This window comes from Neodothiora populina (genome assembly GCF_041146345.1).
Source record: "Neodothiora populina strain CPC 39397 chromosome Unknown canker_contig_15, whole genome shotgun sequence".
NCBI lineage: Eukaryota > Fungi > Ascomycota > Dothideomycetes > Dothideales > Dothioraceae > Neodothiora > Neodothiora populina.
Window position 1 is genome coordinate 1,279,266 of NW_027191413.1, and position 18,119 is coordinate 1,297,384.

Below are 18,119 nucleotides of genomic sequence, written 5' to 3' on the forward strand. Positions count from 1 at the left end.
TGAATATGTTCTGCACAGAGATCAAAAGTATACATGTATAATGTGTTGTTTTGTAAAAGGACAAAACATGTTGATAGCATTCCCCCAAGTGTATATACCACAATAAGATATTACATACATTACCTCTCTCTATTCTTCGTCAATGTGCCCATGAACATATCTCGTGATGGCTTCCATGCCCTCGCCCAAAAATGGAAAATAATCGACACCACCACGTTTCCCACGTCCATCACTTCCTACAGCACCTCCGTACAGTACAGTACGTACGATGCTGCCGCGCCAAGCAGAATCCCTTCTTCGACCATCCACTCATCAGGCAATGATTTGTGCGAGTTTTCTATCCCCAGACCCGACTAACCAATCCCACGCACCAATCCCACGCACCAATCCCACGCACCAATCCCACGCACCAATCCGACGAACCGACGAACAGGAATCATACTGTACAGTAGATGGAACGATACCCCGCGCCGAAGGGCGACTGTTGCATTGTGAGTCCTCTTCCCCCGCACGTCACGTCGACGATAGTGCTTATAGGTTCGCGAGGTCGGTTCCTAGTCTTTGTCCCTGTTGCTTGTGGTTCCGAAACCACCCCACCCTTCTGTTCCTTCTCTGGGCATTTTCTGTGTGCTGCGGAAAGGTGCTGTAAGGTATGCTCGGTATGGTAGTGTGAGGTACTGTACCTTCGTACAGTGAGTAGAGTACTCGTGATCGTCGCCCACCTACAGTACCTACCCCGAGGACCTTGGCTTAGCGAGTCGTGACCATCGGGCCAAGTCATTTCGTGTCTCTCCCTGTTCGTTAGGTGGAGTCGAGGACATCTTACATGCATGTGTGCTTGGAGAGTAAGATAGTGAGGAGGTGGGGTGGTTTGTATAGATGTAGCTCAGGTAGCTAGAGAGAGGTAGCTGTGGGCAAGGCGAGGTAGCTAGGTAGGTAGGGGCCTGATATCATCGTCCGTTTTGTTGCTCTTTTTGCTCTTCTCTTTTCTTACCTTTGCCTGTCTGTCAATACTCCGAGCTTGTGGTCTCGAGAATTGTAGACTCGAATAGTAATACAAACGGACCTTTTATTACAAGAGCTAAAGACTGGATGTTTTGACCATTCGTGTCCTCTGTCTATATTCAGCACAGTATACCTCATCCACAAGCAACCTGCTACCATCTCGCCTGATCGAACAGCTACATACCTCACTACATCCTCTGCAGCCCCTCCAGCATCTACTCGAACAGAGACCTCCAGCTTTCTCAAGCCAAGACACAAACCAAGGAACCAACAAGAGAACCAAAGCAGACACCAAAAAACACCGTCGACATGGTCAAGCCCCTAGAAGAAATAACCTACATGCCGCCCCCGAGCATCGGGCACGAAATGGGTATAATGTGGGGTTTCATAGGCACTGCTCCCTCCTCCCTACTCCCCTCTCCCCATCACCTCCCTACTCCCCTTCCTCGTACCAACCAAGTAGACCAAGTGCTAACGAACAAAAAAAAAGCAACGATGCTCCTAACAACCCTGCTCTACGGCCTGGCGTGGCAAATCGGCAACAAGCGGTCCGCACGCATCGAAGCGGAGCGCGTGGCGGCTCTGAAGGCGAGCGGGTGGCTGGATGAGAAACACATTTACAGTGGCGAGAGCGCCGAGGAGAGGGAGATTGAGGAGATGGGCGAGAAGGTTGAGAGGGTTGGGTCTGGCGCGGCTAGGGATCAGGTGAGGGAGATTGAGCTTTGATTTGTCCCTTTCAGGATTCTTTTTTCAGTGGAGTGGTGAGGGTTGGGGTGGGGTTGGTTGGGAGGTAATGGTGAGACGGAGTCGGGTTGATCATGTAGAAATGTGCAGTGTGTAATGAGGAGTCGTTGTTTCGTCATTTGAATGTGGTTTTCTTGGTTATAACCGGCCCGGACATGTGAGAGCTCATAACGTCGTCGCCAGATCCTGTGATATCAATTGCAACTTGGTCGTTCTCATCGTGTAGACACAAGAGGAGCAGCAATGATTTGTATCGATATACTGTAAAACTACGCTTTCACAGCACAGCTATAAACTCTCGAGAACAAGAAGCCTTTTAGTAGTCGTTTCTTGAAAGTCTAGGTTATGATATCGTTGAAGTTTTGTTGGGTAAAGACAAAAAAAAGAGAAGACGAGAGCATCAGCACTTCTGCTTCTTGCCGCTCCGCTCTTCTTGATCACTAATTCAATCAGTCCTTCTTACCAGTCAACCCCTTCCTCTCCTCTTCGTCCCCACTCTCATCACTCCATCGATCATCCGCCTCGTCTCCGACCGCGAAGATAGTCTCGCCGTCCAGACTCTCCCTGGGCAATGACATTGGCTTCTTCGGCGTCGGCGCAGGCAAAGGCGACGCATCGCGGGCATACTGAGATGACTCGTTGCTGCTGCTGTCATTGTTGTTGTTACGACTGTTCATGCCGCGGGGAGCGTCGTACGCCGGCGGGTTGCCGGAGGGCACGCCTTCCAGATCTTCGGCGTCGAAGTCGAGACTGCTGCGCACGGAGTTGAGATCGAATCCTTCGTCGTCTTGGGCGATCTTTTGTCTCTTGTCAATACTTGGTCTGTTTTCGACAATAAAAACAACTCACCTCGTCACTCATGGCGAAACGTCTGTTGTTTGCCGTCGGCCTCCACAACCATGACACAAAGGCCACGTCGGCAAAATACACCAAGTTCAACCAGCCGTCAAGAATAAACCATCTCGTCGACCAGTGTCGCGGTACGAAATCCTCGTCGCTGACACCCGCAAATGTCCAGCTGTTGACGAAAAAGAAGATGAAAATGACAACAATGGACGTCAGGATGCACCACCACAGCTTGCGGTACATGCCTGCCTTGATGGTCTGTTTTCTTTGCATCAAGTCCTTCATTGTCAGGTTCAGCGAGTTCAGAGTCCAGATATAAAATGCGGTCAGGGTGGCGGCCAGAGGCAACACTACAAGCAAGACCAAGGGACCCGCCGACTCGGGGGTGACGGACAAACTGGCAACGGCATAGATGACGCCAAAGACAAAGTGAGTGGCCGCCAGCCATCGCACCCAGATCATGGTCCTGCCCAGGCTAGGCTTGACGACACCGTAGCCCATGCACACGATCAGCAGCAAGAAAAAGCTGAAGCTGTTCCTGCCTGCGCTGAGCACGCTGACCACAATCATCAAGGCCTTGGCTCCACCATTCAGACCATGTCTGTTCTGGAAGTCGTAGAACAGCCAGGTCATGAAAATCTCGACAACCAAGAAGGCCAGAATCGCAGTGATGTAGTTTTGCACGGGCAGGATATCGTGTCTGTTCTGGAAATACAAGAATGCCCATCCGAAACTGCACAGGGCGTAGACCAGAGTAAGGGCGCCATAGAATGGAAGTTTGGCAATCTGAGCGGCTGGAAGCTCGCCATATGCGTTTCTGAATTCGATGACTCCGGTGTACGACTCGGCAGTGTATCCGAAGGTTCCCACGCAGTAGTAGCCTGTGCGCTGTACAGGGTAGTTGATGGCGGGCGGGTCGCGCAGGTTGACGGCCTGAGTTATGATCTGACTCCTGGAAGCGTCGCTGTCGTCGGCAAGGATAAATTCACCTTCTGCGGTGTTGTTACAGAGTCCGGCATCCGAGGCCGGTATGTCACAGATATAGGCGCGCTAGAGGGAGAAGAAGAAAGAGTCAGCATGTCAGATGTGTCTAAGGTGGCAACATGCGACTGCTCACCTCGTAGGTATCTTCTCCTATGGGCTTGCCGATAAAGTCATGATCCCGCCATTCGAATATGACCAGACTGATGATGGGCTCTTCGCCGTCGGGCATGTTGTCTGGCTTTTGAAACTTGAGTAGAATAAAAGGATCCACGCTGCCTCCCCAGCTCTTGCGACTGTACATGCCGGAGCATTGCTGCCGATGTGTCTCTTTTTGATCCTGGTAGAACAGAGGCAATTAGACTATGACCAACAGACCACGGACCAAGACGAATATTGTCCCTTACAATCTTGACCTCATTTGCTGCGACAAAGGTCAAAAGGCAAGCCAGCAGCACAGCGCATAGCTGCGACCATGTCCGCATGCTGCTTGTGATCTGTATACAGTACAAGATATCTTCCAAGCACCTTTCTTTACAGTCGCAATCGCCCTGGATACGACCACTTTTGTTCTTAGTGTGATGAGATACTGGGTATTGTGCTATTGCGACACAGATCTCATTGGTACAAGAGAGTTGTTGTATAGGCGTCCACAGGATAATCAAAGCGGGTAACAACCACCGTCAGACACGTACTGTACTAGCAGTTACAGTAGTACTAGTGGCACATACAGCACAAGGGCAACGTCAGCTACGGTAAGGGTTAGTTGGTACCGACCGCTCTATGCTCGCTCGATGCTCGCTCTAATTACTGTGATAGCCACTGCCGACCCCTCCCGCTGCTATCAAACAAGACAAACAGTCAGCCCCTCCTGGATGTGCCGTGTATAATCAACCTCACTCTCGGACAGGACAACGCAAAAGGGGACAGATAGCTACTAGCCACAGACAAACCGGATCTGCTTGACAGCTCTTCACAGCCACAGTCTTGCAGATCTCCTGTGGCGACACTTGTATGTGGCTTGATAACAACAAACCATGTGGTGTCCCAGAGGCCCATGACGTTCCAGACGTGGCGGTGCACGTACTTGTATAGTACTGGAGCATATCGCCCTGTAAGTCGTCAAGCATCATCATACATGTCTGGTCGGGTTGGGTTGGGTTGGGTGAGTTTTGGATTCATAAATAGGTTCTGTAGTCTTGCTTTTTGTTTCGGTGGTTTTTTTTTTCCATTTCGACATTGTCTTTTAATCCGAGTTCAACTGCACTCTTGTCGCATTCCACACAGCCCCCCTGCCGTCGCAATAAAAGAAACAACAAGCGCCAGCGTATTCTGTCTAGCACCTTGGCCTGCCACGATACGCGCCTCTCGACCAATTGCGACACTGTCTCTTGTGTCTTCTGGCACTCTTGCGACACTGTTGTTTGGAGAGGAATAGATCTCGGATTTAGTCCGTGTTACTAGTCTTACCGTTAAGACTACCCGCCGAGATATATAATATTTATACTCACTGCGACTGAGCACCACCTCCCTCGTCGCAAACACAACAACCCCTCAGAAACAACTCAACCAACACCTTTTCTTCTTCACACAACATGGCTGCCGCAGTAGGAAAATACGCCGCCGGCAAATTCATGTCAAAGCGAGCCAAAGACGAACAAGCCAACAGATTAGAAGACGACAGAGTGAGTCGCAACTGACGCAACCCCTTGCTTCCTCAAGCGACACACAACTGACGTGCAATTGACAGGATCCCTACTGGTACCTGGAGACCGATAAGCACGGCCGCACCAAGAAGAAGCCAAAGAAGAGCGCAAAGCATTATCCTGCCTACATCCCGCTTGAGGACCGAGAGCGTCTGAACAGCTTCCGCAAGTATGCCAAAATGATGGACACTGCGCTGTTCGGCCAAGTGGGTATGAGTTTCTTCATCGGTCTGGTTCCAGTGTAAGTCTCCTTGTTTCGAATATACACCGCAAACTACACACTGACGTCTCTCCAGCGCAGGAGACTTCGCCGACGGAGGCATCGCCTGGCTGCTCGTGCAGAAATACGCAAACACCATCTCCTGTGGGCTGCCAAAGACCGTCTACGCGCGCATGATGTCCAACATCACCGTCGACATCGCGCTCGGCATGGTGCCCGTGCTGGGCGACATTGCAGACGCCGTGTTCAAGGCCAACGTCAAGAATCTGGTTATCCTCGAAGACTACTTGAAAAAGTTCTTTGCGCCAAAGGCGGCGGGCGCACAAGCAGGAGTAGCTACTGCCGCTGCAGGTCAAGTGCCGATGGCGCAGATCGGCAGAGACGAGCGCATGCTCCGTCAACAGCCTGGCGTTCAGCCTGAGCGTCAACAACCAGAGGGAAGAGGCGGTTTCTTCGGTATGGGAAGAGACAGAGCGAGAGATGTCGAGATGGGAGGTCAGCGCGCTGCTGCGCCTGTTGCCTCGGATTCTCGTCCCCATCGCAATGACGAGTTCCAGGAGACTGGCACTGTCTACGGCGGCGGCCGTCGATGAGCGATTTCGTGGGATCTATTTTTGCCAGAGAACACCAGTTCCTGGCCGATGCTACACAACCACCCTGTCGGAACGCCAGAAACCAAAGAGAACCAAAAACATTCAGCATTGCAGCACACCACCAGAACCGCCAGAACCGCGCGATACACAACTCCTCTATTGGCGAATCACCCCAAGACCATATCGCGTGATGGAGCGATTACACAAGCGCACTGCCAAACAACCAAGCGAGCGAGCGAGCCTTGAACACCTCTCATACCTATACCCAGTCTTCTTCCTCCTTTTCCCTTCACAATCACTATAATCACCAGTCTCCTCGAGCTCCTCAACACTCAAACCTTGTTTCTTTTTCTCCTCTTGTTATTCCAGACTCAAAAACGATCGATACCCCCCTGTCTGTTTCTTTTTTTTCTTATTTCTTGTTGTCATTCTTGCACGGAGGTTTGGTGGTAGAGACACGCGCGAGAAGATCAGCAAGCTAGCTAGCTAGTACAGTAGTACAGTACAGTACAGCACAGTAGAATGCAATGCGATGCACTAGAGTGCAAATTACAACACAATCAAGACTGGGTCGAATTATACACTTTTTGTTATGAAAATTGGAGATTGAACGGTTCGGTTGTAAATGCAGCAGCGTGATGCCGTCGTCTTGTTTTATTTTTGGCGGGCAAAAACAAGCCCAATATCGCAGAAGAGTATCGGTATATATCCTGTTTTTTCTTGGGCCACGTGCTTCATGGCTCTGCCCAAAAGCGTCATGCACCGCCGCCACAGAATCATACATGGCATTTTTCTGCACACATTCTGTGCCGCAGCAGCCGAGTCGCTGTCACGCCTGGTTCATAACAATGCGTGTTTCTCTGCGACCGAGACATGAAAAAACATGTCGTGGGGCCACTAGGGCTGTGCAATAGTGAGATCGGACATCCAACAAATCGACTTTGTCATAGACGATAATCGAGCACCCGTCTATGCCTGTCTGGTCTTGCTTCTGGGCTTGGCGCCGCTCTTGACTCTTCTGGCCTCGGGACGCTGCAAATGTCCGGCAGGGATCCAGCTCTCGTCGTATGCCTGAGCACCGCTGGTGACGGCAGGGCCATCAGCGCCGATGACGCTGACCTGGTCGGCAGGGTCGACCTTCTTGGTGCCTTGGGACGAACGCTTGGCGCGCTCACCACCCTTGCCACGGCCCTTCTTCTGAGGGAAGAGGGTGGTGATCCAGGTGTTGTAGATGAAGTAGCAGGTGCCGGCGAAGACTCCAGAGAGGATGACGTAGAGGAAGATGCTGGACAAGAGATCAGCAAGTGGCAACAAGAACACGACAGGAGATGGCTTACATCTGAGGGTCGAAGAAGGAGGTAGGGGCCTCGACGACAGAGACAGTCTCGTTGTAGAATTGAGAAGTGTAGACTCCGTGACCGGCTGCGTTCTGGAGAACAGCAGCGAGGTTCAGGGTGAGGTCCTGGGGGTGCATCTCGGTTGCGAAGCTGTACGTCAAAGTCTCCTTCTCGCCAGCGGGGATGGTGACATCGTAACGGGCGGCGGTCAAGTTGCGGACAATGACAGGAGGCTCAGGAGCTCCAGGAACTCCGACTGGTGTCAGGAGAGAACCGCCAACAAACAGGAGGTTGATGGCCTCGGGCTCATTGTTTGCGATGGACAGGATAGCCTGAGTGGCATGGCCATTGACGAGCTTGACACCAAACACCTCGCTGTCGGGGAAAGATGCAGAAATGTCGACATTGAGCTTGGGCGAGGTGCTTGGATTCTCCAGCTCCTCTTCCATCGACGAATCGACCTGTTCATATTCAATCAGCAATTGACCAAGGCTTGTTCTGAGCTTGTTTCAAGTATACCTCAGGCGCAGCAAGGGCATTGTAGGCGTTGAAGGCGAGGAGAGCGAGAGCGCTGAGCTTGAGAGACACCATTTTGACAGATCTACTACCCTGCGACGACACAATGCCAGAAAATAGAAAGAGGGAATAAAGTGGTGATGGGAGCTATGAGGTTACTCGGTGTATCACCGAAAGTGCAACATAATGCGCATCGCCTTCCCTGACAGGCAAGAGGCAAGAGGCAAGATGCAAGCTGGCTCTTGGCGCATTTGTCTGTGATGCCTCGGATAGGCCACATCTTTGAGAGCAACCCTGTCCATTACGTATGACATTTATCAACTACATCAAATGTTCACGTACTCCTGATTGTGACTTTTCATATAATTGCTAGCAGACGAGGTATGACCACGCATTCGAGCTCTAATCTTATAATACAGGTGGTGGTAATCTGGGTCAAGACTCCTCTCAGTATCATCACTGACCACAATCGCGTCCCTCAGGTGACCTTGCTTGTTCTGACAGCAGTAATATCTTGACCGTGCATGTTAGCAGGAAACCTGCAACTGCTGCCATTGGAGCACACTTTGCCCCGCTTGTTGCTGTCTGTGTTCCCGGGGAAAGGGCAGTTATGTCCGTGAATGCAACTCTCGTCGCCGCACTCAGGTCCATGAATGCAGGGCGACATACGCGCAATGAGCTTGAGCGTCTCGATCTCCGACTTGGTGCATTTATACCCATGTTCGTGTACGCAGGCTTCGTCAGGATGGGCGCAGCCGTGACGTAGGTAATGCGCATTGCATAGCTTCAAAGTCCTGATTCTATTCACCTCCTCGCGCTTGTACACTGGAGGTATTGGATTCAGCCGCTCACCGTACTTGTTACAGCGGATCTTGGGCTCTGGAGGTTCCGGCATCGTGAAGATCTTACTGGCCGACTTCACTGGGAACGACATGCCTTTGATTGCTGTGGAAGCCCATGTTATCGGTCGTGGCGAGGACTGGTCGATAGACGTCCTCGGTGACGCGATTGACATCTTTGATGAGAAGTTGTCGAGACCACTGTCCGGCCTTGCCGACAACGCTGGCGTCGATATTGGAGGTGTAGGTGGTCCCAATGGAACTCCAATGACTGATGGGAGCGACATGACTCCAGCAGGCACCATCTCCGAGATCTGGTCTGTAAAGTGGTGAACTTCCATCTGTGTGTTTCGAAAGATACCTGGCATCCGCAAAGAACAAAACGGCAACTCCTCAAGCTCAGGATCAAGCGGCAGTCCCGACAGCAGAGATATTCGTTTGCGACAACCTTCGCTGGAAGCAAGATCCTGTAACATGGGCGCATAAACCGATTCATCCGAGCATCCCAGTATGATTTGCTTGCATCGACGCTCGTAAAGATGCAGGTTTAATTGAGCTATAATATGAGTTAATGGTATGCGGAACATCCAAGAGCAGCAGTGCTTACCTTCGATCTTGTCGATTATCGTTGCTCTACCACTGCTGTACACGTTGACGATATCGAACAGCGCTCGATCCTGGACAAAACCACGCGCAAAATTGCCAATTTGGTCGCTGCGCTGGATGATCTTGTTTTGTAAGCACAGATCCGCGAGCTCTTCAAGATCAACGTAGACGCGCACTAGGACCTTGGTCTCGGATGGTAGGTCATCGATGGTGGAGAAGATGTGTTCGTTCAACGCCTGATGGAGTTTCGCGGCACACCTCCTGCCTCCGTTATCACCATCGCAGAGATAGCTGTTTCGAAAGACTAAATCAGAACCATCTATGAGGACGAGCACGAAAGGATTACGGTCAAGGATCTCTTCGAGCTCACGCGTGCTCTGCTGCAATGTGTGTGTGTTCTGGTGTAACGTCTGCAAATTCACATGTACCCATTGGCGTTCGCGATCAAAGTCGGCGCGTTCTTGTACCAGACGCCCAGAGACATATTGGTAGCGCTGTAGAAGATCCTGCAGATACGTCAGCGCAAATTATACCGAGCATCATCGACATAATATACCTCTATCAGAGAGTCTCTATTCGCATCAATGCTTCTTATAGTCTTATATTCTTGCAGAAGGGTGGTCATTGTTCCATCCTCAGTAATGCTTTCGTGGTTCTCAAGGCCAGCCATTTTCTTTTAATATAAATTTGTCTTGTGTGGCATCAATTGTAGATCTGTTATACCGAGATATGGTATGTGATGGGTACGAAAGAAGGAAAGTGTTTTTATACAGGAAGGAGAGAGGGGGAGAGAGAGAACGAGAGCAAGTGAGAGTGAAATGGCACACGGAGAAATGAGACACTTTGAGGGTCAACGAACGTGGGACCTACGATGGTGTTTTGGGAAGGTGCCGTTTGACATAGTCACAAGTCCACTTATCTAACTTGAGGTGGCTAACATACCTACCAAATGTACCACTTTGTCTCATATCAATAACTCTACAGCCTGAAATCCTGACTTGATGTTGTTGATGCATCTCCAGCGCTTATTCCGATGCAGCGCTGAAAGAAATACCTTGTCGACCCTACAAGTCGAAGGAAGAATGAAACCCACAAACCACATCTCCGCAAAGCAATTTGACTGTTAGCGCTCATGAAAAGTCCTGTTGTGAAGTGCATATTGCTGCAGCTTGCCGCGAGGAGAAAACAACGCCAGAACACTCCCCCATTGGTCTAACAGCCGGGCCTCTGTATGTGGCGTTACCGCGCCTATGCGATGCATCAAGCAGATGGATGAAACAAGACACATGCAGTCTTGCATAATCTATACATTCTCTTTCTTGCCAACAGTAACATTACTCGCGCTTCCACTCCTCGAATTCGTCTTGCAAATGGCGCTTCAGAGATGACCACCGGTCAAACTCCTTGCCACAGCGCCAGCAATGCATCTCATCTTGTAAGTAGCCACCACGATCGCGTTTCCGCCTCACATCATAGTCGGCCAACGGAAACTCCTCTAGACGAACCAAGAAAGGCGTGGTGAAGCTCTGATAGTGGCCATGGCTTTTGAGACACTCGTTGACCATGTCTCTTGACATAACGTGAACATGCAGATGGTTCATGGACGGACCTGCGTGTATGCCAGCAATCACGTCTTTCTTCCAGTCTCTGCCAGCGGGCATTTCGTCCGGAGGGTCGTCGGATTCCATAGCCTCCAACCGTGGTCTATCTGATGCAGAGAATTTGCCAAAACGACGACGAAGTTCACTTGCTACCATCACTTTAGCCTTCTCCACTTCCTCGATGGTTTCGGCCAGTAGATGAGGATCCTCAAAAGCCTCAAAAGGGTGAAGGATATTGCGCGGTGACTTTGGCAAGACGAGAGTGTGTACCGATGACTTGGGATACATGTCGTTGATGAACACAGCCCTCTCGTTATGGTAGATGACCCGACTTGACGGAAAGGCATCAGGATCTGCCGTATAGGCGCCGAGGCCATCTCTGCCGTGGAAGTATAGCTGCTTTCGTTGGTCTCGCTTGGGTTTTGACGGCGACACCTTGACTTTCTTTGACATTAGTTCTGTGACTGTCAATGATCAGATCAAGCCAATAAGGTGAGATAGGTTTAGACTTACAAGCATTCTTAGAACCATTAGTGCGAGGCGAGTCTGGGATCGTAGTTCCAGTCATTTCTTCTACCGTAATGGCCTCCGCCTGATCGTGATCATGGCTGGACTTTGTCATGCTGCCGTACTTCCCTACGAGATGAGAACGTCTCAAGGTCTGCGTTGGCTTTCTATACTTGCCCCTCAGCTGGGCGAGCAAAATCCTTGTTGAATGCAGCGTCACTTTATATAATTAATATGCTATGCACCTCGAGCCTTTCCCCGTCGATGATTCATAAGTATCGCTGCTGCCTTGAACTCGATCAGGATCCTGGACCAATCAAGAACGACGTAATGTTGGTTACACGAATTGCCTTGATTATCAACGCACACCAATTGACCAAACGTGAAGACTATTACCGTTTTGCCACCTTGGCCTGACTACCTCACCTCAATTCACCTCACTTTAGTTACTCTATGTCCTACGAATACTCAACAGTGAAGAGTGCTTACGTCATTACTCATTTACTCTGCACGTGAGTTCGTGCTCCGAGTGACGCGGGTTTTTGCTTTCCACACGGTACCGTATCATACCTTAGAAAGTTATCGCTCATTCTGATACTGCGACGTGATGATGCTATAATGGTGATGGGGCTCTGTCTCACTATAGTGTTACCACCGTAAGCTGCAAAGGCCTCTCTACTGGCTTGTCAATTCACTACTACTACTACTACTACTACTACTACTACTATAACAAACTTAATCACGAAGATGGGTCCTTCAAAACGAAGTCGCCAGAGTCGACTCGTTTTCTCACCACTTCCTTCATCTTCGCCAGCTTCGTCACAATACAACAAGCAGATACGAGACCGTGCGGCTGCCGTCAGAATAGAAGACTCTCCAAGCCCAGCGAAGAGAAGAAGAGTGCGCGACGCACCAGGTACTTCCTCACTGAAGGCGATACCTCTGGACGACGACAGCGATAAGAATGTTCTGCCCACACCCGACGCTACTCTTGCAAGCCCAGAAGTCATTAGTGATGATGGCAAACTGAATCAGCACACTCAGCCTTCGCAGAGGATGTCGTCCCGCAAGAAAATGAAGCAGAAGAGACTTCAGTTTGATTCAAGTCCTCCCAGCGCATCTAAAATGTCCGTCAACATGGCACCGCCTGTCAAGCCTTACACTATGCCACCCTCGCCTATGCCGAAAGCTGGCTTCTTCGGAACACAGAAGACAATGGACTACGAGTCTAGTGATGATGAAGTCCAGCACGGTGGTCACACGAGCAGCTCGGACAGCGAACGAGTTGTTGCCAAAAGCACCAAAGGCAAACGCAAACGGTCGCCACGCCCCCAGGAAACACGACAGGATGACGCAGAGAAGGGAGAAGATGAAGACGATGAGGAAGACGCTGCGCCTACGACTCCTGCTGCACGTCGTCGTCGCAGAGTTCAAGAAGAGCAGCCGAAGACCGAAAGCGATGGCCAGCAGGAGTCATCCCCATTTGCTGCAGCCGAGGAGGATGATAGCGATGATGATGTTGTTGTCACCGGATCCCGCTCGCGGTCCAAGAGAAAGGTGGTATCGAGATCATCCGACGAAGGCTCCCCGGTGGAGCAACCTAGATCGCGGAAGAGGTTACGTCGTCTGAATCCGATCAGCGAGGAAGAGCAGCAAGACCTCGAAGAAGATCTACGAGATCTCGCATCAAGTGGCAGTGAAACGGAGATCCGTCCCTCGCAGAAGAAGAAGACAAATCCACGACTGGAGGCATTAGCTCGACTGAAGCGCAAGCGAGAAGGTGGTCCGACCGATATCCAGGACGGCAACGGCGATGCTACGGAGCACAACGAAGAAGATGAAAGTTACGATGAAGACGCGAACCTGGGTGGTCCGGACGAACAAGACAACGATGACGATGAATTTGCAGCACTTGCGCCCAGTGGGCTCACACGAAAACAGATGTTTCATCGTGACGAGGATGATGAGGGCTTCGTCATAGAAGACGACGACGGTACGCTAGGAGTTCCTGAGACTGTACCCATACAGTACACGCGCTACGCATCTATGAAGGCCAAAGACCTGTTCAGATACGCCATTGACTGGATGGTGCAGAAGAAGATAAATCCAGCCTTTCCGATGCAGGATGAGATCTATGACCTCACCTTCAAGAAACTGGACGATGAAGTCAAAGGACTCGCAGGGTCGAAGTTCGTCTCCTCAGCCTGGACGCCAGAGTTCAAGTTTACGCTCGAAGCAAGACCAGATCTTGTGTCTTCACGTATCGACCGTGGCTCTGCCGAACATTTTCTGAGGGACAAGTGTGACGCTTGCAACAGATCCGGCCATCCCGCTACATATGAGCTGCTGTTCCAAGGCAGACCTTACCATGCCAGCACCCTCGAGCCTGTCGCGCGTGCAGGAGACTCGGACTCGGATTCCGACTCGGCTTCGAGCTCAGCGTCCGAACCTGGCGACGGTGACGACGTAGCATACGACTCCAAAGGACGTCCTATAGCCCTCTCGGATAGAGTCTTCTACGTGGGCAAGTTCTGCATGTTCAACGCACAAACCGCCCATTCCTTGAGCCACTGGCGCTATCATCTCTATGAATGGGTCGTCGACTACCTCAACCAGGCAGGTTACAATGCTCCAGAGAAGATCGTCAAGCGTGATAGCTGGTCTACCCGCAAACGCAGGAAATACGGAGACAAGATTGTCGATGCCATGCAGACGGACGGCAAGATCAAGGCTCTCTACAGGGACTTCAAGAACGAGATTGACACGGCGAGGAATGCGAAGATAGGGCGCTTCGACTCTTCTCCTTGAAGCGAGAACTTGATCACTAGAACTTGTAGTACCCTCGTGCCGCAAGTCCGTTTGCAGTTCATGCTCACGGAGTGGTCTTCATCCGCTGCGTGAATGGTGCTTCGCAAGCCGGCATGCTTTCTCGACCTTACCGTCCTGCCCTGGAACTTTAGATACTCCGAACTGGATGGAAGGACATCTGCCACCTCTTCGATCCAGGTACAGCAATCTAGGGAATTTGATTTTCGGTCCCGCGAGCCTTGATACCCCATTTCCAGCGAGACAGATATAATACAATTTTCATAACTCATATCCATCATTTCGTATCATCGTGAGCCGACCATAGCCCTAGCCACATAAAGGACCCTCTCGTCATCCCCTGCTACCTCATCATCCTAACCCGTTCTCCACCACCATTCTCATTCCCATTCCCGCCAGCAGCAGCAGCAGCAGCAGCACCCTGCCCTCCACCTACCCCCTCCACCCGACCTTCAGCCCCTCCCCCTCCCAGTCCCCCCCGCAAAGCCCCCAACGCCTCCCTATCCGGCGGGCCCCCGTCCAGAATCCTCTCGAGCCCAAGATCCCTCCAAATCGGCTCTCTAGCGCGCTGCGTCGCCCTCTGAATCCCAAACGCCGCGTGTTGCTCCGGCACGACGTCGTCTTCGTCGTCGGGGTTCAGCGGCTGGTGCTGGGGCGGCACGTAGATTTCTTCTGGCGGTAGGTGCACCGAGGGCCCGCGGGTGAAGTCTTCGAGCAGGTCCGCGTGGTGCGACGAGTGTAGGTGCAGGTGGCTGAAGGTGGAGTCTTTGGTCTTTTTTTTTGGTGATCGGAGTTAGGGAAATTCATGGGATGGTACAATGGTAGGGGTGTGTTCTTACCATGGTTGATCAGGTACTTGTGCTTTTATTGCCGGATTGTTATGCGTGGATTGTGGTAGAGGTCTTTAGGAGGCTAAGAGTAGATACGAGAGGGTATTTGCGGCAGTAGTTGCGGAAGCGCTGCGAAGGAGTGTTATATGACTGCTGGCACAAGTCATCCGCAGTCTCTATCGAGCAGTGTTCTGCAATCGAGTAACGTAGACAAGTTAAAGATAATAAATAATAATTACAACTCTACAGAATGCATCCATCCCATCCCCAAAGCCGGAGTGGTAAACACAAGGACTGAGAAGTCGCAACGCCGCCGAAAAGAGCCTAGCGCCGGGACTACGAATCTTGGCTTGGCAAGCGAAGCGATCCCGCACCTGGCACGCCGCCTCTTCCAAAATCTGACGAGAGACTCTCTCGACTCTTTTTTTGATAGTAGAGAACGACGACTAGACGCGACACCAGCCCGAAAACCCCACAGCCTTACGACTCCAAAGTGCGTTTGAACAAAAACCCCCTTCGTCGAATTACGGACACCTCGAAGATCACTATTTTTTCTGACAGTTAGCGAAACATAAAAGGTCCTTTATTCCGGCTTCAAGCAATAAACCGCAATCATGTCTCACGAATCCGTCTGGTACTCTCGCCCTCGCACTTACGGCAAGGGCGCCCGCGGCTGGTACGTTTTGTCCGATTATCAGAATCTCTGAAGGAGCGATGGGAAAAGAGATGTGATATGGAAATGAAGTTGGGATTACACCGCGAGAGAGGACGTCGACGAGGACGTGGTTATTATCGTCACTTGCTGGGTTCAAAAAAGGCTGACATTTTCTTCTCTTTCACACAGCCGCGTCTGCACCCACAAGGCCGGTCTCGTCCGCAAGTACGGCCTCAACATCTGCCGTCAGTGCTTCCGTGAGAAGGCCACCGACATTGGTTTCACCAAGGTACGATTTTCCTCCATCGAATTGCCGCAAAGAAAAGGCGACATAGCCAGGATTTTGTCGTTTCATCTTTCGCGACACGACAGAGAGAAGTCATCACATCGCAGCAAGCATCTTTACCACCACAAGGATCACAAAGTACTGACAAGTCCATCTTCTTCACAGCACCGATAAACGTATCGTTTCGGCACAAAAGGGAATAAAAAGTCGGAATGTCGTTTGGCTGTCGGACAACACGCAAAGTTGCAAGTTTCCAGGCCAGTGAATGATGACATGGAAATGGGAGTCTACCGGGTTGCTTTTGCGTTGCCCTTTTCGTTGCTAGCTAGCTAGCCCTTGACCAGCAGCAGCAATACCGCCGGCACGATAAAAGAGAAAAAGGCATATGGGTTTACGGCTCTTTTACTACTCTCGGTCATCAATTGAAGCTTCGTCCTCTTACGCAATGTCCGTTGAATGTCTAATCAGTAGAACCTGCTTACCTTGTGCTTTCTCATCGGCTGTCCATCCCTGTTATACGAATGATGTTTGAAAGGTACCAAGACGTCGGTGCCCGTCACGAGGTCGCATACCAAGAGACGACACCGCGCTCTGGTCCTTAGAATTGGAACCAAAACCGGCAAATGCAATTGCAAAAGTAGCGTGATTCTCGATCTTTAACCCATCTTCCCACCACCTATAGGACAACTCGAAATGGTCCGCTCTCGCCAAGTCCGTGGCCTCATGATGCTGAGATTAGCAGCTGATATTGGAGCCCAATCATGCCACCACTGCAGGCAATAATACGCTTGTCACGCAATGCGAGAGCAGACAAACAAGAGACGGTCCCGTCCAAGAGCTGATGTACTCCAGCCAGAGGTGACTGCATATTCACTGTCCTGCCTGTACAACTACCTTGTCCCAAATCCTCATGAGAAATAGAAGTGAGCCAGAATTGGAAAGAGAACCATGACCTGTATACGGGGAAAACGATGCACCGAGAAGACGGTCCATCAGACCTCAACCCGGCAGCGACCGGATCTTTTACTTTCGTGTGAGATGGGGAATGTGTTGTGCTGTCTCTGCCCTAGTGAGGATACGGCCGAACGGGCTTGAGGCAGGGTAAGAACATGTGATATAGCGGGTTTCCCATATGGTTTTTGAGCACAAAAGGTGTCTGCGCAGAGAAAATGCCGACTTGGTCTTTTCCCCATCCCCAGAAGGTACCTCAGGTATGGAGCGAGGCAGGGGGATCGGAACCGACTACCTGTACACTCGGACGCAAGAGACGATGATGCTTTGCCGCGATACATTACAGCTGAAAAACAAAATATATATGCATATCAGAAAGTCTGGTACGGGTCTATAATGATCAGAGAATCAAAGACAGATCTCTTGATTCCTTTTTCTTGGTCTCGGGTTCTCTGGTGCTTGATGAGGAATGCTAATTTCGGGGAAGGGTCCTATAGTAAGCTGGACTTATGAGTTTCATCATCGAACCAGGAGATTTGACGAGACCTTCTTGCACGCGACATTGGTTCGAGCCATTATTTTGGTACAGTATGGAGTTTGGTAGCAGTTCCACCCCGGGTTTGTATTGCAATGTTAGCTCCTCAGGTTGACAGGAAACAACATGTCGACTGCACGTTGCCGTTTGGAGACTATTGTTGGCTCCATCTACTGCTGTACCACTCGCAAGAGATGCTGTTTGCGGGCGGCTCTACGTGAATGGCCCAGAAACGGGTGCACTAACCGCGATCGTGGTCGGTGGTGGAAGATGCCGCTGCCGCACATACGCGGGCTGCAAGCTGGGCTTTCGTTGCTTACCTTACCTTATTGTACATTTACCTTATAGGCATCACACTAAGCCGCGGGGCGAGACTTTTGATCGGTCGCTGTGAACTGAGGAGGTCCTGGACCCGTCTCGTGTGTTCGACTTGCGGCCCGGCCACTCTGATTCTGACGATGAAGACGTTCAAAGGCTATCTTACTCAGGTAGTGTACTTGTCCAAGTAGTGTACTTGCTCGATCCGCGTGCCTTA

At 51.0% G+C, this 18,119-nt stretch overlaps 8 protein-coding genes across 10 annotated transcripts; 4 read left to right on the forward strand and 4 right to left on the reverse strand.

Annotated features, from left to right (window-relative positions):
• Positions 1–1,314: 1,314 nt before the first annotated feature.
• AAFC00_002782 (uncharacterized protein) lies at positions 1,315–1,731 on the forward strand (the record flags this gene model as incomplete). Its single annotated transcript, XM_069342147.1, has 2 exons — positions 1,315–1,396; positions 1,496–1,731. 2 exons carry the CDS (start codon positions 1,315–1,317, stop codon positions 1,729–1,731), a joined length of 318 nt encoding a protein of 105 aa, XP_069198655.1.
• A 467-nt stretch (positions 1,732–2,198) lies between these two features.
• On the reverse strand, positions 2,199–4,061 carry AAFC00_002783 (uncharacterized protein; the record flags this gene model as incomplete). Its single annotated transcript, XM_069342150.1, has 4 exons — positions 2,199–2,546; positions 2,599–3,645; positions 3,713–3,916; positions 3,984–4,061. The coding sequence occupies 4 exons, from the start codon at positions 4,059–4,061 to the stop codon at positions 2,199–2,201; spliced, it is 1,677 nt and encodes a 558-aa protein (XP_069198656.1).
• Positions 4,062–5,171: 1,110 nt separating this feature from the next.
• On the forward strand, positions 5,172–6,095 carry AAFC00_002784 (uncharacterized protein; the record flags this gene model as incomplete). Its single annotated transcript, XM_069342151.1, has 3 exons — positions 5,172–5,261; positions 5,327–5,523; positions 5,579–6,095. 3 exons carry the CDS (start codon positions 5,172–5,174, stop codon positions 6,093–6,095), a joined length of 804 nt encoding a protein of 267 aa, XP_069198657.1.
• Positions 6,096–7,064: 969 nt separating this feature from the next.
• AAFC00_002785 (uncharacterized protein) lies at positions 7,065–8,023 on the reverse strand (the record flags this gene model as incomplete). The annotated part of the gene is made up of 3 exons (XM_069342152.1): positions 7,065–7,380; positions 7,433–7,893; positions 7,952–8,023. 3 exons carry the CDS (start codon positions 8,021–8,023, stop codon positions 7,065–7,067), a joined length of 849 nt encoding a protein of 282 aa, XP_069198658.1.
• A 403-nt stretch (positions 8,024–8,426) lies between these two features.
• AAFC00_002786 (uncharacterized protein) lies at positions 8,427–10,063 on the reverse strand (the record flags this gene model as incomplete). 2 transcript variants are annotated; one of them, XM_069342154.1, is made up of 4 exons in its annotated part: positions 8,427–9,343; positions 9,395–9,773; positions 9,822–9,899; positions 9,950–10,063. In XM_069342154.1, the coding sequence occupies 4 exons, from the start codon at positions 10,061–10,063 to the stop codon at positions 8,427–8,429; spliced, it is 1,488 nt and encodes a 495-aa protein (XP_069198659.1). The 2 variants fall into 2 exon arrangements, with proteins under 2 accessions (XP_069198659.1, XP_069198660.1); XM_069342153.1 differs by having other exon boundaries at positions 9,395–9,899.
• A 664-nt stretch (positions 10,064–10,727) lies between these two features.
• Positions 10,728–11,616, reverse strand: AAFC00_002787 (uncharacterized protein; the record flags this gene model as incomplete). 2 transcript variants are annotated; one of them, XM_069342156.1, is made up of 2 exons in its annotated part: positions 10,728–11,458; positions 11,508–11,616. In XM_069342156.1, 2 exons carry the CDS (start codon positions 11,614–11,616, stop codon positions 10,728–10,730), a joined length of 840 nt encoding a protein of 279 aa, XP_069198662.1. The 2 variants fall into 2 exon arrangements, with proteins under 2 accessions (XP_069198662.1, XP_069198661.1); XM_069342155.1 differs by having other exon boundaries at positions 11,508–11,562.
• A 632-nt stretch (positions 11,617–12,248) lies between these two features.
• Positions 12,249–14,309, forward strand: AAFC00_002788 (uncharacterized protein; the record flags this gene model as incomplete). Its single annotated transcript, XM_069342157.1, has 1 exon — positions 12,249–14,309. One exon carries the CDS (start codon positions 12,249–12,251, stop codon positions 14,307–14,309), a length of 2,061 nt encoding a protein of 686 aa, XP_069198663.1.
• Positions 14,310–15,771: 1,462 nt separating this feature from the next.
• Positions 15,772–16,272, forward strand: AAFC00_002789 (40S ribosomal protein uS14; the record flags this gene model as incomplete). The annotated part of the gene is made up of 3 exons (XM_069342158.1): positions 15,772–15,833; positions 16,002–16,101; positions 16,264–16,272. 3 exons carry the CDS (start codon positions 15,772–15,774, stop codon positions 16,270–16,272), a joined length of 171 nt encoding a protein of 56 aa, XP_069198664.1.
• Between the last annotated feature and the right edge of the window lie 1,847 nt (positions 16,273–18,119).